The following is a 27,673-nucleotide window of genomic DNA, read 5'->3' as shown; positions in this document are numbered from 1 at the left end:
TCTGATCTTCTAATTTCCTATTGTAGGCCTTCCTAATAACTCAGCTTGTTCAGCTGCCGTTGTGTTCCTGTATGGGTGGAGGGCACTGATGGTAATACTTCTTGAGCCTTTGTTTTTTCATATTAGAGGTAATAACATTTTTTTCCCCCAGAATTGTTATGAAGATTAAATGAGACAACCTAAAGCACACAGTAGGGGCTTTCCATGGAGTAGACAACAAAGTCTAGTCTCGTTCTCTAGTGGTCTGCTTCAGTTATGGTCCCCTGAACAGGGCTTCTAAAGGTCTTGATTTAACCCTTTCTCACACATGGAGTGTTATGTTCTCATCCTTCAAGACTCAGTCCCCAAATACCTTCTTTTCTGTGAGACTTTTATGTCTTTTTCTGATATCTCCTGACTTTGAACTTCCGAGTTATTGTTTTTACCATGGATTGATTATCAATTATACTCTATCTGTGGCATCTTTGTAGCTGTACTTTGCTGTTTAATTTTTGATTTTTCATGTACTTGGTGCCTGTTTGTTCAACTAAACTATTCATAGGATCTAATTTCTTCAAGTTTGTTACAGTATTTTATACTCATGATTAAATGTGATTAAAGGAAAACACAAGGAAGACCATATCATCAGTTGTCACATCTCTTATGGTTTTATTCTGAAATTCACCTAAGTCAGATGCTTAGTTCAAAGCTTTTATTTTATAATTTTTTAAAAATTGTATTAGTTGTAGTTGGACACAATACCTTTATTTTTATGTGGTGCCGGGGATCAAGCCCAGGGCCTTGCCTGAGCCAGGCAAGTGCTCCACCACTGAGCCACAACTCCAGCCCCTTGTTTTATAATTTTTAATTCTTTTTTGTGTATGTGATTTTGGGAATGGAACCCAGGGCCTAGTGTGTGCTAGGCAAGCACTGTACCACTGAGCTATATCACTCCATATTAAAAAATTTTTAATTGACACATAATGATTGTATATTATTTATAGGTTACCATGATATTTCAATACATGTATAAAGTGTGAAGTGATCAAATCAGGCTGAATAGCTTATTCATCATCTCAATCATGTATCACTTCTTTGTGTTGGGAACATTCAGAACCTGTTCTTCTAGCCATTGCTTAAAGCTTTTTACATCTTCTTTTCCTAGCAAATCAATGGTGGATAAAGAGAAGATGTCTGTAAGAAACCGGCTATCCAAGTCCAATGAAAACTCTGAGAAAGATGAAGACCAGAAAAACCCTACAAAGGAGTCCCTAGAGACTCATAGAAATGGTGAGGCTTTACATTTTTTGGGATGAATTAATGAAATAATAAATTCAGTGTTCCAGAGTAGGGATTACAATTTTATTTGTTTTTTCTCTATTATAAATGAATATTAATAGTTTTTATATCTGGTAACAAAGAGTCACCTAACCTACTAATAATTATTGGGTATCCTGTTATATTTTGGGGTATAATAGTGAGCAATACTGATGTTTGCCCCTTAGAGCTCCAAGTTAAGTGAATGGCAACCCCCCCCCCCCAAATCACACACATAAGTAGATCATTAAAAATAACTGATACTATCAAAATTACTAATTACTCTCGTAATAGATATAATGAGTAAAACTAGTAATTAGCAGAGTACCTAATCTAGGTCTATACTGAGTTATAAATCTTAGGAGTGAGGGAGAAATTAGGAAGTTCTATTTAAAATTTTTTTTTTTTTTTTTTTTTTACTTAGTTCTTATATCCAAGTTTGCCAAGTACTTGAATACAAAGAGGAGTATAACACAGTGCTTGTTAAAGTAAAGGCTTATGATTAAGAATGGTAGACTTGTAAATGTAACTCTGATGTCATCTGTTACATCAGGATATTTGTTTTTGCAGTGACATTTGTATAGGTTAGATTTCAACACGGATTTGATATTTGACCCTTGTTTGGTTAACAAATAGGGTGAAACTTTCTGATATTGTCTTTGGCATCTTGAGATATTTTATAAAAGTACATTATTTTGTTTTTCCTACTTTAATTTTCAATATCAGTAGCTGGATTCCACTGGAATGTAAGTGTTGCTGTTTAAGTTGACATAATGAAGTTTAAAAAACATTTTTTACATTTATTTATTTTTATGTGGTGTTGATAATCAAACCAGGGCCTCATACATGCTAGACAAGTGCTCTACCACTGAGCCACAACTTGAGCCCCTTAAATTGCTGCATATTCTAATGTTATATAAAAAATGAAATTTATACAACGAAGGAGGAGTTAATATTGGGGAGAAACATTCTGAAGAAAGACAAATAATGAAGATCATTGAATTGGTAACTTATTTACTCATTCAATTTATATACTTGTTAAATAAAAACCCACTGTAGACAGTAAATGCAGGTCTGTAGGTTATGTTTTCCAAACTCCTCCTTTAGGATCTCAGGAGAAATATACAAACAAAAGATTATAATACATAGCAGGGGTATGGGAGCACGGGTAGGGTAGAGGGAACTTTTGCAGAGGAAGTCAATATTTGAGCTGAGGGTGTAGCTCAGTGCGTGGTAGAGCACTTGTCTAAGCCCAACCATCCTGTGGACATAAAGACTATCTTTAAGTGACACTTCTAGATTACTTCTGTTTCTTCATGGAGAGCAAGGTAAAACTAGGATGAAGGTAGTTTAAGACATAATCATTCAGAGTGTTTTAGAAAATAATCAGAATTGTAAATAAATTTGAACTTCTCTAGGCAATAAAATCCTGTTAGTGCCTACACATTAGCTAATTTGATTCTTGCCACAAGTGGACAAAACATTTGCTGAAAGAACTGAAACTTGAAAAGTGGTAATTAGTTACTGCTTAGGGCTCCTTAGTCATCTTTAAAATTATAGTCACTATAAGTTCCTGACCTATCTTTATTTATTTATTTTTTTAATGCTTCATGAGTGGGATCAGAAGATGTGGGATTTTTTTTTTAAGTTGTAGATTGACACAATAACTTTATTTTATTTTTATTGACTTTTATGTGGGGTGAGGATCAAATCCAGTGCCTCATACGTGTGAGGCAAGCACTCCACCAATGAGCCACAACCTCAGCCCCAAGATATAGATCATGTGACAGTGTGCACGATGTTTAATTTTTTAAAATGTTAATTTTTTTTAAAGAGAAATGATATTAGTTACCTTGCTTTTCTCACTGGGTTACATACATATGTGTGTGTGTGTGTGTGTGTGTGTGTATTTCTCACTGGGATATAAAGATTAAATATGTTGGGCTGGGGTCGTAACTCCATGGTAGAGCACTTGCCTAGCATGTGTGAGGAACTGGGTTTGATCCTCAGCACCACATAAAAATAAAAAAAGGTATAAAAAAAGATTGCCATCATTAAAAAAAAAAGATTAAAAGTGGTGACATATGAAACATAATTTATTTATTTTAAAATCTTTATTATGTGTTGCTAAGGATCAAACCAGGGCCGCATGTGTGAGAGGCAAGTGCTCTACCACTGAGCTACAACCCCAGCCCTATATACTTTATTTTTTAAAAAATGTATCTTTATTGAAGTTGTGCTTCGTGGTGTTTGTAGTTACAAGAACTGTGTTTTCTTTTAGGAGTTGTAGAGTTTCTAGTCTAATTTCTAGGTCTTTGATCCATTTTAAGTTGACTTTTGTGTAGGATGAGAGAGAGATCTAGTCTCATTTGAATAGTTAATTTTTAAAAAGAGGCCACCCTTTCCTCTGACATAGGAATAATGAAGAAAGAGGTTTACAGATAGTGAAAATTAAGAAATATAGAAGACATTTAAGAATTTGGTACCCAGAGTGAAGAACTAAAGGTTACTTAGTAGGGCTGGGACTTAAAGATACAAAAAAAAATTTGTTTTGCTTTATTTTTTGTGGTGCTGGGGATTGAACCCAGGGCCTCATACATACTAGGCAAGTGCTCTACTACTCACTGAGCTAGCTATACCCTTAGCTCAAATATTGTCTTCCTCTGCAAAAGTCCCCTCTATCCTACCAGTGCTCCCATATCCCTGCCATGTATTATAATCTTTTGATGTATATTTCTCCTGAGATCCTAAAGGAGGAGTTTGGAAAACTTACCTCAGACCTACATTTACTGCCTTCAATGGGTTTTTGTTTAATGAGCAAGCATATAAATTGAATGAGTAAATAAATTACTAATCCAATGATATTCATTATGTGTCTTTCTTCTGGGTAACTTTGGCAGTAGATCTGATGAGGTAATAGAAGTACAGGATTGTTGTAAGTGAGCATTTCTAGTGAAAATCAACGAAGTAGCTGCCTAACTGGAAAGGTGCAACTCCCTGGTGCAACTATGATAGCATGCAACAGCATGTACTTACTCCCACTTAGCCTATAGCTTAAGTATGTGTGCTATAGTCTACTTTTTTTTTTTTTTTTTTGGTAAGGTGGTAAAATGTGTAATAGTTTTAGAAAGCTTTTCATTAAAAGTCATTAGAATAGGATTTTTGACACTTCAAGGACTGCATTTTAAACATTTCTGTTAACTGTTACATGTCTTAAAAGTGTTAGTTAACATTCATTCATGAAGATAAATATTGTAGGCCTGATTTCTTAGAAATCAGAGTTAAGGAAATAAACACAAGATTTTGTTTTTTCCTTAGGGATCTATCATTTGGTTCTCTTAAGTTTCAGTTAGAAAATAACTGACTCCTTGTGTTGTTATCAATTAGTGGTATTAGTAGAACCAGGCAGATACAGCAATATCAGTCTTGGCTTATTAGTGTTTAGTTTTTACATATTGGGGTAGTGCTATGGTTTTATATACATTGTCCCCTTTGACACTGATGTTGGAGGTTAATTCCCATTGTGAAGTTTAAGAGGGTAGAGACTTGATCTATGGTGTTTAGAGCAAGGGCTTTTGTGAGCTGATTGGAATTAGATAAGGCTATCAGGGTGGCACCTCCATAACTGAATACTGGTGATTCTAAAAGAAGAGAGTAAAAGACAGATGCACACATGCATACACACATTTGTGCACTCACTCTCTCACCATTGCCTGCAGTGCCTTGGAACTGTTCCAGCAAGAGTGCCAGTGCCAAATGGAACCCCTTGACTTTGTACCCCAGACCCAGGAGCCAAAAGAAATTTTTGTAAGATTTACCTGGTCTGTGGTATTGTGTTATTAGCAACAGACAATGTGCCTTGGCAGCAAGAAAGTATTTTTCTCTTAAGTATTATATGAAGAGTTACTTTTTTTTTTTTTTTGTGGTGCTGGGGATTGATTGAACCCAGGGCCTTATGCATGCGAGGCAAACACTCTACCAACTGAGCTCTATCCCCAGCCCTAAAGAGTTACTTTTGGGTAAAAGAAAATTAATTGGGTTTTTAATATTTTTCTTATTCAATTTTAATGTCATTTTCAGTGGAGTCTTCAGATATTCTTAAGTGTGAACAAACTCTCTTCTCTGTTTCCAGTTCCTATTGCTGCTAGCCAGTTTGTAATAATGGTTATCATGTTATTTATGGATAGGCAGTTTCTTTTTGGAAGTGATGTACAGGTGTGGGAATTTCTTACAACGAACGTTTCATCCTTGTCCCCTTGGTAGTTGAAAAGAGAAGTTTGCATATTCATTTATTTATGAAATACATAGCTTAATATGAAGTGACTGTCTAGTCATAGAACTGAATATAAAGTATATTCTCACAGTTGATAGAAAAATCAAATGAGCTGAACGTGGTGGTACATGCCTATAATCCCAGGGGCATGGGAGGCGGAGGCAGAAGGATTGCAAGTTTAAGGTCATCCTGGGCAACTTAGTGAGACCCTTGCTAAAAAGGGGGCCCAGTGGTAGATTGCATGCTTCTAGACACTCTCAGTTCTGTTTCATTGGCATATGTGTCCATCTTTAAAATTGATAGTGTCTTCCAACTTTGGTTTTCTTCAGGATTCTTCTATTTTGTGTCACTTGATTTTCCAGATGAATTTTAGGATCAGCTTGTCCGTTTCTACAAAGAAGCCAGCTGAAATTTTGATGAGGATTGCTTTCAATCTGTAGATAAATTGGGAAGTATTCCTATCTTAACAAGAATAAGACTTCCAATCAATGAAGATGGTATATCTTTGTGTCCATTAGGTTTTTTAAAAATTCTGTTTTCTTCATGGCATCTTTCATTCACTTCAGATACTATAAAGCTTGATGAAGTAAAATTTTTGGATATAATCTTTGACATCCTTTGCAATCTTTCCCATTTGAGGTATGGCGTTTTTTATAATTCTTGACACTGACAATTTCCCTGAGACTTTGTTTTGAACCATTGTATCTTTTCTTTTTTATACCTTTATTTTATTTATTTATTTTTATTTGGTGCTGAGGATCGAACCCAGTGCCTTCATGTGCTGGATGAATACTCCACCATTGAGCTACAACCACAGCCCTGAACAATTTTTTCTTTATGATCATTTATGTTCATCGTAAGACTGTATAACAATAACTCCGTCCAATTTACTCTGCAGAAATTACAAGTCAGAAACATCTGTGTGGACTTGTCATCAAATTTCACCATAGTCCCATTGGTGCCCTCTCCCACTGGCTGTTTTGTTAGATCCCTTCTGTGTTTTAACCTCTAGTATTTTCCATCACTGTTTCTCTGGGCTCTATATTAGATTAAAAACTAACCAATCAACCTACGTTTTCATTTACTACTGTTTCTGCAGATGTGTTTAGTCTATACATTCCAATTGTTTAAATTTTGTGTTTTAAGAAATCTGGTGCCTTTTCAGATCTGCTTGGTTATGTAGTTTCTTGTTCCTTGTTTATATTTTCAAGTTTCACTTTTATTTCCTTATTATATTAAGCATCTTATTTTATATCCTATAACTAATAATTCTAATATCATTAGTTTTGAAGCTCGAGTACCTTGGTTTTGCTTTCTTCTATTTCTCATTTATGTTGCCTGTTTCCTGGTGTATTTTATGATTTTTAACTACAAGTTTCTTTTTTTCTTGGACCTTTATCTGTTGTAATTCTTTAAGAACTTGGTTGATTTAAATTTTTTTTTTTTTTTTTTTTTATGAATAATCTTCCAGGGAGGAATTACATTTGCATCTGTCTGGGGATACAATTTGGGTTTACTTTAAAATAAATATACTTCTTGAGGTTTTTCAGGCCACACAGATAATGTGAATTTAGGCTGCAAATCTAGTGAAGAGTAAGGGAAATCCACCCCCCTCCCACCTCCAACAGCATTAAAAAGAGACAGGCTCATTTCCTTACTGTTCTCTTTGTTGTTTCCACCCTGTATGGTGAGGATGTAGCCGTAGGAGTCCTAAGCTGTAAGGTAGTGTCCTCCAGACTTCCCATTTTGGGCAGGACCTAGACTTCATAAGTAAAAACAGAGGACTGAGTGGCTGCCAGTTCTGAAGCTCAAGATTTGCTAGAAACCTTTGATAAGAATTCTTATGTTTCTCACATATTTCCTCTTTTTTTTTTTTTCATTTGTGAATTTGTGTCAGCTTGGTAATAAGTTTTAAAAGTTTTTTAGTTTTTAATATTTTCATATTATCTTAGTAATCTCAATTGTAGGATCTATTCAGGGAATCTAACATCTCATACTGTCAGAAGTGGATCTACAGCATCATGTGGATAACATAGCTGTCATCACTGTGTATATATTTAGTAGTTTTTTTCATATTTAGTATTATTATTATGTATAAAGCTCCTTCTACTTATATTGCCCATATTGCATTTTAAAATTTTTATTTGTAAATAGACACAATACCTTTATTTTATTTATTTATCTTTATCTGGCACTAAGGATGGAAGCCAGCGCCTCACACTTGCTGGACTCCATCACTGAGCTACAACCCCAGCTCCCATGCTGTGTTCTTAAGGCTATGCCATGTTTTGTGGTTATACTGTAGTTTATACTATTTGCTTGTCCCTCAGCCTCATAATTTAAATAGTGCTGCTAGACAGCTTGTATTCATGAACTTCAAACTCACTTTTTTCCCTTCCTTTAGGTCGAATTGACATAAAACAGGTGATAGCTAAGAAGAGACAGTTGGCAGCAGAGGCAGAGGTAAGAAACTTCCTCTTTCAGAAACATAAATGCACAGTTTTTTTATAGAATTTTATTAAGTAACAGTTTTAATGTTAAATTGTTTTAAGCATTATTTGCCTTTTTCATCAGTTGATATTATCTTGCTAAGGCACAGGAAAATAAGATCTGCCACTTTGACCTGTATAAGAATGCATATTGCCCTTTTCTTTCCTGTCCCATCCTTTTTTTTTTTTTTTTTTTAAGATTTTTTTTTTTTTAAGAGAGAAAGAGAGAGGGAGAGAGAGAGAGAGAGAATTTTTTTTAATATTTATTTATTTATTTTTTTAGTTCTCGGCATACACAACATCTTTGTTTGTATGTGGTGCTGAGGATCGAACCCGGGCTGCACGCATGCCAGGCGAGCGCGCTTGAGCCACATCCCCAGCCCCTGTCCCATCCTTTACTGTCATTTTCTGGCTCTAAGTGGCAAATCTTGTTTTTTTTTTTTTTTTTTTTTAATAATTGTAGATGGACAGCATGCCTTAATTTTATTTATTTTTCATGTGATCCTGAGGATCGAACCCAGTGCCTCACACATGCTAGGCAAGTGCTCTACCACTGAGTTACAGCCCCAACCCCAAATCTTGTTTTTTAATAAGCCATGTAAAGGCTGATGTAGTTAAATGTAGGAGTGCTTTATGAAAGTATTTATCATGATTCACAGTAAATAGGCCTCCAATAAATATGGAGTCAACATCTAGAAGTAGATTCTCTGTCAGGGAAGTAGAAATAACAACTCAAAAAATAACAAAGTGGAGCCATATCAAGCAGGGAAAACTATTTCCTAAATCAGAATTCAGTGTACCTTCAGGAAATTCTGGGGTCAAAGAATACTTTAAAAAAAAAAATTGTAATTTAATACCATTTGTGCCTTAGTGTAAGCTGACTTCAAATCCAAGACAAACCTTTTCCAATGAGAGAAGTTTGTTAACCAATCTCAATTCATAATTATTATTATGTAGATAAAATAGACTTATTTTAGTTATTAATTTACTTACATATATATGTGTATGCACATGCCTTTATAACAAATAGTTTAGAAAAATTAAAAATATTACATAAAATAATGTGTATGAGATTATTTATATTCACTCTGATATCAGTGTCTTTATTATCAGGCTGGTTTTTCAGTTATCTCCCAAGGCTAAGGGCATAATCATTTTCCCTTTCATCTCATTTGTTTGAAACATAACACTTTCTTAGTCCAGGGATGATGCTTTCACTAGAAATATTATTACAAGAACCTATTTACCACATGAAGAAATTAACCCCCATCATCCTAGAGGGTATTTGTGATGACTACACTATAACCATTCACCATATTGCTTTATAAAGTGGTATTCAAAAGACATGTTTGCCATATTTGAAATAGTAAGTCTAGACGAAGTTAATAAGAGTGTTAAATTTTATTCTTTTTTCCTGATTCCATTAAGTTAACTGTATGAGCCTCTAAAACTAAGGTGAACAAGGTCATTTGTGGAGTATGTATGTCTTTTCTGATTTGGAACTTTGTTGTTATAAGAGACTGTTAAAAGACATGATTGTTAGGCAACTTCTTATCTGAGTGATTAATTTGTAATTTTGGCTAAGAATATATTTTATATTTATTAAAAATTAAATATATTTATAAAATATATTTCATAATATAAGTCACATGTGTTCTTTTTCTTTTTTGTGGCACTGGGAATTGAACCAGGACCTTATGCATGCTAGGCAGACATTCTCTACCACTGAGCTATATCCTTAGCTTTTTTTTTTTTTTCAATTCAACACCCACACATACACACTCACACATGCACATGCTTATTAGTAACTCACAAAAGCTAAATATTTTAGGGTGCAAAGTGTTCAGACATTCATAATCTGGATGAAACTACAAAGATACAAAAGAATCCAAGCTTCAGCTTCATGTCAGCTGTATCCATAGTCTTATTTTATTTTGAGACAGTCTTGCAAAGTTGCCCCGACGCTGACCTTGAACTTGGCATAGTCATGCCTCAGCCTCCTGAATAGTTGGGATTGCAGGTATATGCCATTGTGTCCAACCCATGTTCTATTTTCGAAGGTTTATTCTTATGAATTTAGTGATTAAAATAAAGAATTTTTGTTTTTATAGTTTCCTAATGTGTTTCTGACTTGTCATTCTTGTAGACAGGACAGACTCCTTGGTGTATGTCTTTTGTTCATTTTCCCCTTCCCATCAAGAACAAATAGTCCTTCCCCCCCACCCAGTGAAAACATTCTTTATTGGTGTACACACATTTCAAACTTTTACACATATCATGCAAAACTGTCTCACACTTGTCTAATTGTTCATTGTGATGATATTTTTTAAAGTTACAGCGACTGTAATAGTAAAAATAATTCAGGAAAATGACTCAGTGAAATGAAAACACTGAAGCACATGTGAAAGTATTCATACATTTTGTATGCTTAATTCTAAGGTAAATCTACTTTGGAAGACTATTATATGCAAAAATGGCAGTTATATTTGTATTGTGCTCCATGTAACTGATAAGAAACCAGAAGGAAATCTGAAATAATTTTACAAGATTTGGTTATTTTTCTTTTTAAGAACACATAGTCTTTAAAAAAAAATATATATATATATATATTTTATATATATATGTGTGTATATATATATATTATATTTAGTTATAATTGGACACAATACCTTTCTTTTATTTATTTTTTTATGTGGTGCTGAAGATCGAACCTAGCACCTTGCACATGCTAGGCGAGCGCTCTACCGCTGAGCCACAACCCCAGCCTTAAGAACATATAGTCTTATGCTCTATTTGTAAAGATTCAAATAGGTGAAGGATCATTCTGTCCTGTTTGTTTGCTACATGCTTTAAAACTTTAGGCACAGGCAGAGTTTGTGCCTGTGCAGGTGAGTTGGCTCATGGGCTCCATCATTGTGGGTGGGCATCTGCTTGGGAGGGAACTGGGATGTCTCCTAAGTACATCTCTGTGTTAAAATTGACTCCAGAGGAGAGAACCTATACACCAATAACAGTGGAAGAAATTGGGAAATTTATTAAAAAGCAATTCCTCACATCAGGCTCAGATGGAGTTACAGATTAAAAAAATTCTTAAGTAACATGTGGATTCAGAAACTCATGCAAAGAGGCCATTGATCCTGTCATCTTCAAAACAAGATATGTAACCTCGCATTATAAGTGGTGAAATGAGGCACTGCTTGTGTGTCTACTGCCTGGCTTTGAATAATGTACCATAATCTTTCCCTTCAGAAGACCCTCTTTCAGCAATAGCTGTAAAGAATCAAACGGATTTCCAAGCTTGTGGGGCAGATTCTTTCATGCGTTAACGTGGGAGATGATGCTGCCGGCACTTACATTTGGTCTGTGTGAGGTCCTATCTTGCCTTCGCAAAAAAATATGTCAATGCTCCAACCTTTGCTCCAGCCCTGGTGTGGCTGCAGTGCTGCTGGGATAGCTAGGATTATTGCTTCATTGGAAAGAGTTCAGATGTTGCTTCAAGACCACAAACATCAGGACAAATTTTTGAACACTTATCAAGCTTTCAAGTTGCTGAAACGGCATGGAGTTGGATAGTATTATCAAGGCTTGGTGCTCATTCTTTTTTATAATGGATTCAGCAATTTTTTTTGTGGCAGGGAAAGGGGACAGTGCGGGGACTTCCACATCCCATTAAGGTGCATCTGCCTCCTGTGATGTCCATGATGCTTATTTTTTAAAAAAAAAACCTTTATTTCACTTGTTATTTTTGTATGTGGTGCTGAGGATTGAACCCAGGATCTCGCATGTGCGAGGCGAGCGTTCTACCGCTGAGCCACAACCCCAGCCCTCCATGATGCTTATTTGACTGATGATTTTATCTGTGGTGATCTGTTGGGTGCCATCTTGTTTTTTTCCAGTTGATGTTATAAAAACCTACAAAGTCTTAGAGTGATGGGGAATTTTTGTCTTTCTCCAAGGTTTTGTTTTGCTTTCTTTTCTTTTTAATGGGACATGCCGCTCACTGATCTTTTCAGAGGTGCCCATCTGAATTACCACCAGTTCTTCATCCTTTGTGGAATAATCAGTGTCATAGAACCTTGTTAACCATGATTTTTAAAAATATAATGTTTAAGTACCATTTATCAACTGAATAGAGTTATGAAGAATGCAATTTGATCTGCTTCCTAATTGGCCCAAATACAAGTCCAGGCAACAGTGAATTAGGGGAAAAGCTGTTTTCTCTTAAATATCAACAAAAACAGATATCAAGGTTTTAATAGCAAAATAAATATTTTTCCACACAAGGTTATACACGGGTAACGGGAATTGAAATGGGAAGTTGAGGTGGGGGACAAAGAGTAGAAGGGGATGGGAAGAAAGGAAAGAATGGAGTTCCTGCAAGGATCTAAGCTAAACTTTTTAAAGTGAATAGTCTGCTTAACTGCTTTATATATTACTGAATAAAACTAGTTTGCTCAGTTAGGAGGAATGGAAGGAAAAAGAATTGAGTGAATAAGGGAAAAGTAGCTGAGGGAAAGGTAGACACTGGTTTAACCATATTATTTGTTACTCATATTGAACAAATGGATGTGAGGGGTGCAAAGTTGTATGAGACTTGTCCCTGCGGTTAAGGGAGGGACTGGCCTGAATATAGGTATGGAGCTGGAAAACCTACACTGTGTCTTGGAAATAGCACTTGATGAGCATCTTTGTCTAGGTTGGGGTACAATGGAAAGAATAATATAATGGGGGAAATTGGGGCTGGATTGTAAAGCATGTTTTCTCTATTTTTGAATCCTTTTATGTATAGTTCTACCTCAGATTTTTCTTTAACTTCATATCTTTTTTTTTTTTTTTTTTTTTTTTTTTTTTTTAGAGAGAGAGAATTTTTTAATATTTATTTTTTAGTATTTGGCGGACACAACATCTTTGTTTGTATGTGGTGCTGAGGATCGAACCCGGGCCGCACGCATGCCAGGCGAGCGCGCTACCGCTTGAGCCACATCCCAGCCCCTTAACTTCATATCTTTACCAATCAAAATAATGTACAGTTGGCCTTTAATTTCTAGTTCAAATCCATGTTTTTCTACAGTTTTCTAAACATTCCTGTTTGGGATTATTTCCTCTTTATTCTATACTCCTGAGTACGTACTTTGTATCCTTAATATATACTCTGTATTTAATAAAGAGTGCTTTATTCTGAATAAATCACTAAATTGCATTTGGTGAATTTGTAAGATAATGATTTAGATTTGTTTTAATTGGCAGTTATTTGAAATCTAGTGAGATTAAACATTCTGCCATTGATTTATTTATTTTACTTTTTTGGTGCTGGGAATTTAACCTAGGGCCATATGCATGCTAAACTACAGGGACACCCCACAACTCTGCCATTCTTTATTAATTAGAATGTTTTTTAATCAGATATAGGACCAATATTCTGATGTCTAAGCTCAAGATAACTTATTAAGATAGTTTGGAGACAATGAGATAGGGATTATTGTGATATCTTGGTATTCTAGACTGAGTAAACGGGTAGGTAGGAGAAGGGAAGTCCTATTATAAGCCAGTCTTCGTACTAGGTGCTTCACAGACATAGCCTTGTGTGTTAGCTTTTCATTGCTCTGACCAAAATACTCAACAAGAACAACTTAGAGGAGAAAAAGTTTATTTTGGCTCCCAGTTTCAGCAATGGTTGACTGACTCCATTGCTCTGGGTCCAAGGTCAGGTGAAACATCATGATGGACGAGAATGGAGGAGGAAAATTGATGTCAGCCAGGAAGCAGAGAGATGGTGAGAAACCAGGGATAAAATATATAATCCCCAGGGCATGCCCTCAGTGACCCACTTCCTCCAGCCACACCTCACCTGGCTACAGTTACCACCAAATAATGTTCACGTTATTAATCCATCAACTAGATTAATCCACTGATTAGTTTCCAGCTCTCATAATGTAATCATTTGCCTCTGCCTTAGCAGGTGTGGTATACATCTCATGTATTAACTGTAACATCATTTTTTTTTTTTTTTAAAGATTCTCTCTCTCTCTCTCTTTTTTTTTTTTGTAGATGGACACAACACAATGCCTTTATTTTTATGTGGTGCTGAGAATCGAACCTGGGTCGCACCCGTGCTAGGCGAGCGCTCTATTGCTGAGCCACAATCCCAGCCCCAAACTGTAACATCTTATTTATTAAATTATCCTAGTTTATAAGAGAGGTCTGTAATTGGTTATATTTTTGTTAGTTTTATTTTATTGGTTAATATTTACTAGCACAAAATTAATTGAGAAGGCAGGTATGTGAACATTGTTCATAGCCATAAAATTTGCTTGTTTTTGCATATACTAATTTCTTTCTCAATTTTTTTTTTTTTTTAAACAAATGATTTTTGCACTGGAGATGTGGCTCAGTGGTGCTTGCCTAGCATGCATGAAGCCCTGGGTTTAGTCCCCAGAAAGTCAGGAATCTTTGTAGTCACTGGAATTCAGTGTCATGCTCCACCACTTGTCACACATCTTCATTAGTTGGTCGTCTCCTAATATTTAAGGTGAAGCATTGGACTAGCTGTCCACAAGGCCCTCGTTGGCACCAGTGGCTTATGTCACCGTCATGTAACTGACTAAAACTTTTGCTCAGTATTCATTGTTTCTTATTGTAAAAGGACCAGGTAGTCTACAAATCTTATTAGACAACTCTTTTAACTCCACAAACTAGAATTGTCAGATAAAATATACTATGTCATGTTGAATTTGAATTTTAGACAGTGACTACTTTTTAAAACCATCATGCATTATTTGAAACATACCTTAGAGTTAACAAATTATTTGTTATTTACTTGAAATTCGGATTTAACTGGGTGCCTGTATTTTTACTTGCTTATTTAGCAATCTCCAAAGTATGACGATTTACATGAATAAAGGAGCCTATAAAGGAAAGGCATAAAGAACATTGTCAAGTGATGAGTAATCTCTTTAGTCAGAAGGGAAGTGGAATGAGGGAGATTATGACATTAGTGGGGTGAAATTAGTGGGGTCATACAAAATTGTGTAATAGGCCTGAGTCATGGTCTTTTGAAATCCTTAGAATTGTGTTTTAACAAGACTTAAAAGTTCTTCAAAGAGCCCAGGAGATTCAAATGATTAAGCTCCAACCAACTTATATTAATAGATAAATTAGCTTTTTTGTTTGTTTGTTTAAATGTTGTGTTAAATTGTTTGTTTTAGTTGCAAATAACAGACCACTAAGGCTTATTTAAGTATAAAAGAAAATGTATTTGAAAGGTACTAAAATATTTCCTGGAAGCCAAGGAGAAGTTGAATACTCAGCTCTGGAAGGGGTAAGTGTTTTAATAGGAAGAGTTTAGATATTTCAAAGCTCAGAAATTCAGATTTATGGAAGAGAATTCCATTTTGGACAGAAGGGCAAGGCCATTTAGCACATTCCTGGCCTGATTGCTGGGTGCCTGTTCTTATCTCTGAAGATGGTTTCTAGAGGAAACTGAGTGTGCTGAGAAGGGCAAAGAGGGTGTCGTTTTTTTGTTTTTTTCTTTTTTTCAGTAGTGTTCATTTCTCAACATGAATTTTTGTAATTTGAGTTTTCTCTCTTTTCCTCTTTACTAGTTGGGAAAGAGGGTGTCTTTACTGTTAGTATTTGTGGAACTTTTATTAACACACAATTTTATAGAGGGACTGTTAAGTCTAATGTGAAAATTAAAGGGATAAAAAAATCACTTCCTATTTCTGCTTCTTAAAAGTGTATGATAGTTGAGGCATATTTTGTTTGCTTTTTTAAAATAAATTTTTATTTTTTAATTGTAATTGGCCACAATACCTTCATTTTATTTAATTTTACATGGTTCTGAGGATCGAACCCAGGGCCTCGCACGTGCTAGGCAAGCACTCTACCACTGAGCCATAACCCCAGCCCTGTTGCTTCTTATATAGCATTTCAGGTATTGTTTTTTCACATCAATACTCTATGCTAGTGCTCAGCCATTAAATGAGCAAATTGTAACAATAAGAACCAAACCCAGATGCCAGACCCAGATGGCATGTCTGCAAATGAGGGCTTCTCCAAGTTTTATCACTTTTTTTTTTTTTTTTTGGAACTAGCATTTACCAAGGGGTGCTATACTACTGAGCTATATCCCCAGCACCTATTTTTTATTTTTTATTTTGAGCCAGGGTCTTAACCGAGGTGCTGAGGGCCTTGCTAAGCTGGCCTTGAACTTGTTATCCTCTTATATCAGCCTCCCAAGTTGCTGGAATTACAGGTGTGCACCACTGCAACAAGCCTCTTTTAACAACCTCTTCTAGAAAAGGTTTTGAATAATGTTGATCTGTTTGATTTATTGGCAGACTGCTGAAGATACAAGTATTTTTTACCCAGAAATTCTTATTATTGAATAAATTAAAAGTTAGGTTTTGCTATAATAATAATAACACAAGTATATTCACCTCTTCTATAAACCTCTTCAGAGGTAGGAAGTTCAGAGGTACATGGTCTGTAGGGACCCTGGCTCCTTCCTGCTCCCTATCTCACTATGGGTAGGCTGTCATCCTCCTCCTGCAAATGACTGCAGCCATCTCACCTGAGTTGGGGAAGAAGAAGGACCAGGAAAGGTACCAGCTATCTTAAGGAAGTTTTCTGGAGATTTTAACAAAAGAATTCCTCCTGTATTCTCATTGGTATCTTATTCTGGGTAGTGATAAGCCTGCAATTAAAACCAGGAATTTTAGGACTATGGAAGAGAACATGGGATGAGAAGATGGATGGCTAACAGTGTCTGTTACAGCTGTCCATTTTACTTTGATCTTTTTTTTTTGGGGGGGGGGGGGTACCAGGGATTGAATTCAGGGTCACTCGACCACTGAGCTACATCCCCAGCCGTATTTTGTATTTTATTTAGAGACAGGGTCTCACTGAGTTGCTTACCGTCTCACTTTTGCTGAGGCTTTCTGAACTTGCAATCCTCCTGCCTTAGCCTCCTGAGCCACTGGGATTACAGACTACATCTCACCTTCTTGAGGCTATGCAAATATAACTACATTCTTATAATATTTCCTGTTCCTGCTTTACTTAAATGCATTGATGTATGAGTCTGTATTCTATTTTGGAGCTTTTTTGGAAAGTCAGCTCATTATTCTTTATGATTTTATCACTTGAAAAAGTTAGGTTCCTGCCTTGTTGCTCTCTTAGGAGCAGCCCAGTTTCTTTGTCAAGCACTATGTTAGACCTTGGATTTGTCCTCATGCTGACCAAGAATACTATGCAAAAAAAAGTGGTTGATGAAGAACAATGACTGAACTAGTTACCTTAAAATTATTCTTTGAAAGTTAAAAAATGATATGAAAGCAATTTTGGTGTTCATGATAAACACTTAACATAATTTTAGAGCTGTTGAAAACCTTACAGATGATTGCTCCTCTATTTTATGGTTAATGTGAATCTAGAATATCTAAATTGATTAAGTGATGATAATCTGCATATCACTGATTGAGGAATACTCCCTTCCAAATTGCTTACTTAATATCTCTTCAATTAGAACACATATATTATACACTGTGAGGAAGGCACTGTGTTGTGTGGTTCAGCTAGAAATTTTTTTTAATAGATGGACATAATACCTTTATTTATTAATTTGTTTTTTAATTGTAGGTGGACACAATACCTTTATTTTTATTTATTCATATGTGGTGCTGAGCATCGAATCCAGCACCTCACACACACTAGGCAGTGCCTCACACATGCTAGGCAAGTGCTCTACCACTGAGCCACAACCCTAGCCCAGCAGGAAACTTTTCTTTCTTCATGCCACACAAAAATCAGGGGCATCTTAGATTAGATAAAATACATTCTTTGGAAAAAAAATGCCCAAGATTTAAGAGTTTGTTTTACTGCTGTGCTATCATACAACATGTGATAGATTTATGTAATATTTATGTAATATTGCTTTAAGAGCAGGGGGAACATGTTTACTTACATAGTCCCCCAATATAGAAGTAGGGGCAGTGGATATAGCTCAGTTGGTAGAGTGCTTGCCTCGCATGCACAAGGCCCTGGGTTCAATCCCCAGCACCACAAAAAACAAAAACTGTACAAAACAAATATAGAAGTAGTATAGGCTCATTGCAGAAAAAATCATTTCAAAAAAGTGTGGGTGCTGGGGTTGTGGCTCAGTGGTAGAGCATTTGCCTAGCATGTGTGAGGCTCTGGGTTTTATCCCCAGCATAACATAAAACTAAATAAACAAAATAAAGGTATTGGATATTGTGTCCATCTGCAATTAAAAAAAGAAAATAGTTACTACTTCAATGCCCATCCCCACCAGGAGACAATATTTTGGTTCATTTCCTCCTGATAATTCATTTTCCTTTTTCTGTCATAACATATGGATCTGTGTAGATATACATTGGCACATGTATGTATGTATAAGTATGTCAGCAAAGCTAGATTGAATATATATATGCTTAGTTTGTATATTTTCCTTTTCTTTCTTTCTTTCTTTCCTTCCTTCCTTCCTTTGTTCGTTCCTTCCTTTCTTTTCTCTTCTTTTTTTTTGGTACTGGTGATTAAACTCAGGGGCACTTAACTTGCTATGTTGCCCAGTCTGGTTTTGAAGTGCTCCACTACTTAGCCTCCCAAGTAGCTGGGATTATAGGTGTGCTAATGCAAAGGGCTTATAATTATATAATTCAGGGACCTAATTTTATTGCTGGTTTATCCTGAACCATTAGCCTCTTGTATCAAGGGTTATGTAATAGTTATTTTCGGGATAATTTCCAAGCACTTTGTTGAAAAAATAGGAGTTTATTACAATGCACTGCTTAGTATAAACCATTTCTATAATGATGTTTTCAAATGAAATGTCTGCAGTAGAACTGAGCTAAACAAGACTGTACCTTTTTTAAAAAATATTTTTTTACTTGTAGATGGACATAATACCTTTATTTTTTATTTGTATATAGTCCTGAGGATCGAACCCAGGGCCTCACATGTACAAGGCAAGCATTCAGCCACTGAGCCACAAGCCAAGCCCAAGACTATACTTTTTATTAGATATCTGACCATTTTCACGTTAGGTATATCAGTGATTTTTTTTTTTCTCTTAGCTGTTTATTTTTGTTTTTTGGGTTTATGGTACTAATTGCATGGAACCTATTTCAGATTGTACAGCTGAAGCAATATGGTGTCATATGAACTGTGGGGGTGATACAGACCTGGGTTCTGATCCCTGTTCTACAGCTTACTAGATCTCTACTTGACTTTTTTAAGCCTGGGTCCCCCATGCGTAAAATAGGAATTATAATGGTTACTCAAAGATTGTTTTAAGACTAGAAATAACACATAAGAGCCCCTTAACAGAGATCAAGAATATAGCAATCATCCAATAAAAAATGATAGCTGTTAATGAGCAATAACAGTGATGATTTTTAGTACTTTTCTTAGCTTCTCGAAAGAAATCAAGACTAGATAGCTTTTAAAATAACTACTATCTGGGCTAGGGTTGTGGCTCAAGGTAGAGTGCTCACCTAGCACGCCTGAGGCACTAGATTTGATCCTCAGAACCACATAAAAATGAAATAAAGATATTTGTGTCCACCAACTAAAAAATAAATATTTTTTTTTTTTTAAATAACTACTTTCTGTGTACTTTATACTAAAAATTGAATTAAGCCAGCAAAGGAGTAAGTAGGAATTTTGCTGCCAGGTTGGTTCTAAAAACTGTTTAGAAATTACAAAGTCACCTGCCAATTCCTTTGCTGATTGCTGGACATACAGTTCACAAAAATATGTATTTAAGTCAGTTGAGGAGACAAATAGGAAGAGGCCCAAAAGTAGAAATATACAGAATTTTAAACGGTATTCAGAAAAATGAAAATAATGATATGTGAGAAGAAAGAACAATATAAAGAACTTCAGAGTGAATCATCAGGGGAGACCTTTCTGAGCCGTCAGCATAGAATAAGACCTAAAACCTTGTGTTAACTGTGCCCTTGTGCTACTAGTTTTGCCCAGAAAGGTCAGGTTTCTGGTTCCCAGCCATAGTAAGGTTGAAAGGTTCTCTGTGCAAAGCCAGGCAGTGAGTCAAAAAATTCAAAGGCTAGTAATATGACCGTGTGGAGTCATATTAAAGAAATTGTGATCAAGTAACCTAATTTTTTTGAGAAACTGAAAATTCTATTATGTATTTCTCTCTCAGCCTACTTTTAAATTTTTCATGCCTCTGTACCTTTGAAAGGGTTATTTTATTTATCTATAAATGACCTGCCCTTTTCTTACTTTAAGACTCAGTCCAAAGAAATCTCTGCTTGGAAGTCTTTTTAGAAGGACTTATCTTTCTAAATTGCACATCCAGGACATGTTTATAAGTGTGCTTAAAATGTCATTGGCTTGCAGTTGTCCTCAAGATAAAGTTAAAAATTCTTAAAATGGCAAAAAAGTCTGTTGTAGTCTAGTCCCGTCTTTTTTTCCCAGTCTTCTCTCTGATCACTGGTATCTTTATTATGTATTCTTACCATAGGGTCTTTGCTTCATGGTTGTCATTCCCTCTTATCATAAAGGCTATCTAGTTCATCTGCTTATTTAAAATAAAATGTTTTGGACTGAGGGTATAGTTCAGTGGTGGTTCACTTGCCTCCCATGTGTGAGGCCCTGGGTTTGATCTCTAGCACTGGAAAAATAAAAAATCAGCTTTCTTTAAACTCCAAATAGTGATTCTGTTTACAAGATTATCTAAGCACCACCTTTTCTGATTTCTAGTTAACTCTCTTCCTTCCTCCATCTTGGTACTGGGGCTATCATGGTCTATTGACTGAAAGAAATAAATAGGACTAGATAAGAGTTCAGTAAATCAGAAAGCCTATAACCTCATCCTTTTTAGATTACTTGTATTAGACATTGCTCAGATTTATTGAGATCACTTTTGGGGGGGGGCAGTGGATTACCAGGGATTCAGAAGCCCTTGACCACTGAGCCACATCCCCAACCCTTTTTTTTTTTTTTTTTTTTTTTGTATTTTTGAAAATTTTGACACAGGGTCTCAATGAGTTGCGTAGAGCCTTGCTAAATTTGCTGAGGCTGCTGTGAACTTGCAATCCTCCTGTCTCGGCCTCCTGTGCTGCTGGGATTACGGGCATGCGCCAATATGCCCATCTTGTGATCACATACTGAAGTTTTAATTAACAAATTTCATGTGACTGAACTTAGAAGAAGGCAAAATGGACACTGCTTGTACTGTATTGTTCTGCATCCCATCCTACAAAGTGAGTGACAGTAACAAGCAGTGATTCTTTATTACCTTCACTACTAGGCTCTAAGGATTAAGGAAATATAATGGTGTCCTCAGCCATAAAGATATTTCTGGTTGTCCCTTTGGCAGCATCTTTTACCAACTTTTAGTTCCTCAGAGAAAGAGAAGAAAGGCCTTAAGAAATGAGCAGTAGGCACCTAATTATACAGGAATGTGGTAGACTTAAATGGTCATCTTGCATTTCTGAACTACCTACCAGTAAATTTTACTGCAGGAAGAAAAGGACAAGAATTAATCCTGGTAAAAGAGAAACCTTACAAGCTCAGCCTAGCTAAGAGATATCATTGTCTGAGGTGTTGGGTGTGAGGGTGTGAAAGAAACGTACAAGGACACTTGAAACCTTCCTCCTTCCATCAGTCCTCACACTACCCAGTGATTTCTTCTCTTCTGTATTCTGTCTTCTTTTTGTTTTCCTGTCACTCTGAACTGTCCTTTCTTTGTGGCATTCACTGCACCATTAGTCCTTTATTTAATTTCTCTCCTCATTGTTAGATCAGAGCAAAGGGTGTAATTCATCTGAGTGTAATGGTGAGCTAACATAAATATGTTCACATACATGTACATGTATTGTGGTTAGAAAAATACATAGTTTGGAGTTAGGAATGAGCATCATGTAAATGTAGATATGATGTAGAATGACATGCTATGAAATATAAATGGTGAGTACTTGGGGTAAAGGGATTGCTTTAGAAGAAAGACTTAAATTTATGGTAATTATGTAATGGGGCTACAATATAAAAACTTTGTTTTCTAAATAAGAATGTGAAGAGAAAGGAATAGCCTCATTTTCTTCATTCTGTAATTTTGGTTTTGTGTATCATTTGTAGGATTTTATTTAGTATCTTTGGTATCTTAATTTGTGCTCAAAAGGAGAATACACTTAACAAAGAGTGTAAAATCACTGTATTGCTTTTTCAGTAGACATTTCTGGAACTACAAGTCAGTTATAGAAATTATTTTTCTGCTTTGACTCCTGTGAATTCATTTACTTAGTATGTCTTTCTCCTGAACCAGCTCTGTTTAAGAGAGCCCTTTAGAAAAACATTAATAACCCACATGTATATGTTAGTTTCTTATTTTTCTTCATGTGTATTAAAATTCTAGGAATTAAAGCCACTTTTTATGAAGGAAGTTGGCAGTCACTTTGATGATTTTGTGACCAATCTCATTGAAAAATCTGCATCATTAGACAATGGTGGCTGCGCCCTCACAACTTTTTCCATTCTTGAAGAAATGAAAAACAACCACAGAGCTAAGTAAGTGTTAGTTATTTTCTTTGAATGCAGATATCTACTCTGGCGAATCTCAGTGGTCAGAGTATAGACTGCGGTAAAAACGCCTGGATTCATGCCCTGCCATCACTTCAATTGACTCTATGTTGCATTGGGTACATTACTTAATCCCTTGAAGGGCAGGTTTTTCCTTCTTAGGGTGTGAATTATAACACATACATACCTGAAGACTACTGACTAATAATAGTTGAGTGCTCTACATGGAATAACTTATTTAAACCGAATAGTGTCCCTCTGAATAGATATTATAACTGTCTGCATATTACAACTTAGGAAACTGAAGCACAAAGCACTTAAATGATATTCAAGATTAAACAGCAGGGATTCGACCCATAGTCTGCACCAGTCCTTGCTCTTAACCACATTATTTCATGCCTTGCCATTGTACTCTATACAATATGTCTTTATGGGGCTGGGGCTATAGCTCAGTGGCAGAGCACTTGCCTAGCATGTGTGAGACACTGGGTTCGATCCTCAGCACCATGTATAAACATATAAAATAAACATATGTTGTTCATTGAAATTGGGAAGACAAACTAGTAACAATATCTGACCTGGAGTAAAGTATGGCTGCAGGCCTGTCCCTGATCTCAAAGACTCTCTAGAAACAGGAAGAATGGTTGCCAACCTGTGCTGCAGAGAATGCTTTTCCACAGGGACTGGGTGCTGCACTTAGGTGTGTCTGACATCTCTCCCAACCTAAACAGTTACGCATGTACCCACCTTCACAAATTGTTCCGTAGGAGTAACTGAGATAACATGCACAGAATCTTTAACACAGTACCCAGATCATAGTGAAGGGTAATTAATGTTGGTTGTTGTAGTTAATATCATTTCTCTTGTCCATGGGATTATGTTTCTTATAATATTTGGGTTACTTATTTTATTGTATTTTTTGCTTTTTCCAGAGATTTCAGAGCACCTCCAGAACAAGGAAAAATTTTTATTGCAAGGAGATCACTTTTAGAGTGAGTAGTTTTTGCTTTTGTTAATCATTAGTTTGAATTTTCTAAAAAGCTGCCCTGAGTGAGTCTCCTGATAGTAGATTGCTTAATCTATAAATATTTAATGAGTCTTTCTATATCCATATAAGTCATTAGTTTTGATTCTTCTCTTTGTACATTGGGTTCTCTTCCTCCTTCTTGCTGATCTTCTGGTTTTGGATCTAGTTTCACAAGGACAAGGGATAGAGTGACAAGTTTTGTAATGTAGGTAGACTTTTAGTTTTGGACTTAAATGCCTCCTCTCTTTTTTGCTGGAAGACTTGGTAATTTTCTCAAACTTTGATTGGTAATTTTTAAAACTTTGATTGCCTAATGCCTTTAAAATAGAATCTATACCATGTAAATTCATTATGGTGACTTCATTTGTGAACTGAAAATTAAAGGTGCATTTTGAGTAGGTGATGAATATTTTTCTTTTATGCTGAGTATATTGTTTACTCATTCAGTAATAGCAAATATAATACTGCTGAAATTAAAATACTGCTGAAATTTAATCTGTGTAGATCATTGAGATAGTTATTTTGTTAAAAAATTATGTTAAGTGTTTTAACCTGCCTGTCTTTAAAAATGCACTGTGTTAATCAGCCTTTTATAGTGTCAAATACCTGAGAAAAACAGCTTAGAGGAGGAAAGATTTATTTTGGCTCACGGTTTCAGAGGTGCCAGTGCATTGCTGGCTGGCTCCAAGACAGGAACGTCAATGTGGAAGGGCACGGCAAAGCAAAGCTGCTCCTCTCATGACAGTTGGGAAGCAGAGGGAGAATGAGGAAGAGGCCCGGGACAAGATATACCCTTTTAGGGCATGCCCCTAGTGACCTACTTTCTCCAACTAGGTCCCACTGCCTAAATTTTCCACCACTTTCCAATAATACCATCAGATATGTATCCTTCTAATGGATTAATCTACTGATAAGGTCAGAGCCCTCATGATTCAATTACTTCCCAGAATCCTCACCTCTGAATAGGGTGTATTGGGGACCAAGCCTTCAACACATGAGTCTTTAGGGTATACTTCATATCTAAACAATAACATGTACCTTACACTCATCAAAATTTACTTTATGGGGCAGAGGTACATGCCAGTAATCCCAGTTACTCGAGAGACTAAGGCAGGAGCAAGAAAGGTTTGAAGACAGAGTGGGCAACTTAGGGAGACCTTGTCTCAGAATAAATAAATAAGGGTTGGTGATGTAACTCAGTGGTAAAGCACTACCCATGTGTTCAATCCCCATTGCTGGAGGGGAAAAATCATGAACCAAATTGATCTGTACCTTTTAACTTCAACAAGAAGGCTAGAGTTTTTTTAAACATGTAATGAAAAATTCAATTTCAGTGGGTTTTGTGACATGATGATTTGACAAGATTGATCTTTTAAATGATATCTGGGGGAGCTGGGCGCAGTGGTGCACACCTGTAATCCCAGCGGCTTGGGAGGCTGAGACAGGAGAATCATGAGTTCAAAGCCAGCCTCAGCAATTTAGTGAGGCCCTAAGCAACTTGGTGAGATCCTGTCTCTAAATAAAATACAAAAATGGGCTGGGGATGTGACTCAGTGATCAAGTACCACTGAGTTCAATCCTCTGTGTCAAAAAAAGAAAAAATTATATCTAGGGGGAAATACAGGCTTTTCACGTAAAGGGAAAATAAAATGATTGCTTTGAACATTGTAATTATGATTTTAATGTTAGGATTGTATGTACTCTATGGGAAAAAAAATAAAATGCACCTTAACAAAAAAGAATGTTAATCAAGGAAATAGAATACATTTTTCCATGGCTCAGGTGGATTTTTATTAGAATTTGAAGATCCTTATTCTAGAGATTTAATAGTATTTAGATTTCTCTAAAAGTCAGTAGAGAAAGGTTAACTTGCCACTTTCTATAAATAAGGTTAAATGCTTGCTTTTAGTCAGATATAAAAGGTATTTACTGGGGATAAGTCATCTAGAAGGTATTGCCATTTTAAAAGAAAAAGTTTTAAATATTAGTGAAGAGAAAGGGTGAAGCGTCTGTTAAGTGATTAAGTGTCATGAATGTGCAGGTGGTCGGTGGTCAGCAGCAGCAACAGCAAAGGAGCTCAGATGTGTCAGGTTGAACATCCGGAATAGGTGATGTGGGGAGCTAAGTGTAGTTGTTTCCAAACTCCCCATTTTCAGTGAATGGACTCTGCTTATAATGGAAAACAGTCATTTCTGGTGGGTGTTGTGGAATGCAGACCATTTGTTTAAAGATTTGGCATCATGTTGCTTTCTAGAAGGCAATATAATTTTATTGGAAAGAAAGGTTGAGAATCCATTATAGTTTTACCTTGGTCTGATCATTCATTGTCTCTGTACTGTACTTCAGGATTAATATTTTGAGGTATTTTTGAAAGGTGAATTAAGTGTCTTCTAAACCTACTTTAAAAGAAAAGTCTTTACTATGTGGTATTTTAAAATTAGGTACAGATTTCTAATTTGATTTGTTTGAACTACACTTACAGTGAGCTGTTTGAAGTGGACCACATCAGGACAATATATCACATGTTTATTGCCCTCCTCATTCTTTTTATCCTCAGCACACTTGTGGTAGATTACATCGATGAAGGAAGGTAAGAGAAGAAAGTTGCTAGTTGATGTATGAGAAGTTGGGAGTTATCACTATATTTTAGTAAAGGATAGTTTGGCTAAAAAGAGGATGATATTCCTTTCTCCTGAAAAGTATAACTAAAGAGAAGGTTGGAAGTTTCTTTGCTTTTATTTTAAAAGTACTCAATTTTAATAGACCACGATCAATAATTACTAGACAACTTTCCCTGGGGATTGGGATATAACTCGGTTGGTAGAGTGCCTGCCTCACATGCACAAACTCTGGGTTCAATCCCCGGCACCACCACCAGAAAAAGAAAAAAAGGACTAGGCAACTTTCCCAAACAGGAGGAGATTTTTGTATGTATGATTTATCAGTGTTCTAAGGTGCATATTTAAGACTGTTGCTAAAAATAGGTAGCTTTCTGTTTCCTTTTTTTTGTTGTTGTTGGTGCTGGGGGTTGAACCCAGGGCCTGGTGCACACCAGGCACTCTACCACTGAGCCACAACCCCAGCCCCTTAATATAAAAATCAAGTGTTGGGCTAGGGTTGTGGCTCTGTGGTAGAGCACTTGCCTAGCATATGTGAGGCACTGGGTTTAATTCTCAGCACCACATATAAATAAATAAAAAAAATAAAAAAGGTTCATCATCAATTAAAAAATATTTATTGAAAAAAAAATCAAGTGTAAGGGGGTGCAGTGGTGCACACCTGTTACCCAAGCTACTCAAGAGGCTGAGGCAGGAGAATCACAAGTATTTTAGACAGTGTCTCAAAAATATAAATAAATAGAAATGGCTGGAGGTGTAGGTCAGGATTAATATTTTGAGATGTTTTTGAAAGGTGAATTATCTTCTAAACTATTTTTTTTTTAATTTTTTATTGTGGGTTGTTCAAAACATTACAAATTTCTTGACATATCATATTCCACACTTTGATTCAAGTGGGTTATGAACTCCCACCTTCACCCCATACACAGATTGCAGAATCACATCAGTTACACATCCATTGATTTACAAATTGCCATACTAGTGTCTGTTGTGCTCCACTGCCTTTCCCATCCTCCCCCCTCCCCCCTCCCCACCTCTCCCCTCCCCGCCCCTCCTCTCTCTCTACCTCCTCCACTGTATAACCCTGAGGGTCTCCTTCCATTACCATGCAATTTTCCTTCTCTCTCCCTTTCCCTCCCACCTCTCATCCCTGTTAAATGTTAATCTTCTTCTCCTGTTCTTCGTCCCTACACTGTTCTAAACTACTTTAAAAGAAAAGTCTTTACTATGTGTGTTCAATCCCCAGTATACAAACAAACTAAATAAATATTGAATGTAATAGCAGTGTGGTAGTCATAGATTGAATGTGCATGCTTTTTTTAAAAATTCAATTTTGAAATAATGGTAAAATAGTATATTAGTAGTCTTTTGAATCATACCTATTTCCTTCTGAAAAATCATCTTTTGT

At 36.0% G+C, this 27,673-nt stretch overlaps 1 protein-coding gene and 1 long non-coding RNA gene across 2 annotated transcripts in view; one reads left to right on the top strand and one right to left on the bottom strand.

Annotated features, from left to right (window-relative positions):
* LOC139701421 (uncharacterized) overlaps positions 1-27,673 on the bottom strand; it is a 57,821-nt gene that overhangs the window by 11,134 nt on the left and 19,014 nt on the right. The gene's annotated exons all lie outside the window — the stretch shown is intronic.
* The window catches only part of Soat1 (sterol O-acyltransferase 1), a 59,398-nt gene that overhangs the window by 14,388 nt on the left and 17,337 nt on the right, over positions 1-27,673 (top strand). Inside the window, exons 2-6 of the mRNA XM_027934968.2 lie at positions 1,145-1,269; positions 7,974-8,032; positions 22,457-22,608; positions 23,553-23,612; positions 26,130-26,237. Of these exons, the coding sequence (XP_027790769.2) occupies positions 1,152-1,269; positions 7,974-8,032; positions 22,457-22,608; positions 23,553-23,612; positions 26,130-26,237 (497 nt within the window). The 5' untranslated portion in view covers positions 1,145-1,151. The remainder of the gene's footprint in view (positions 1-1,144; positions 1,270-7,973; positions 8,033-22,456; positions 22,609-23,552; positions 23,613-26,129; positions 26,238-27,673) is intronic.

This window comes from Marmota flaviventris, chromosome 12 (assembly GCF_047511675.1).
Source record: "Marmota flaviventris isolate mMarFla1 chromosome 12, mMarFla1.hap1, whole genome shotgun sequence".
Lineage (NCBI taxonomy): Eukaryota > Metazoa > Chordata > Mammalia > Rodentia > Sciuridae > Marmota > Marmota flaviventris.
The sequence above is the reverse complement of the archived record's forward strand: the minus strand, read 5'-3'. Positions and strand labels throughout refer to the sequence as shown.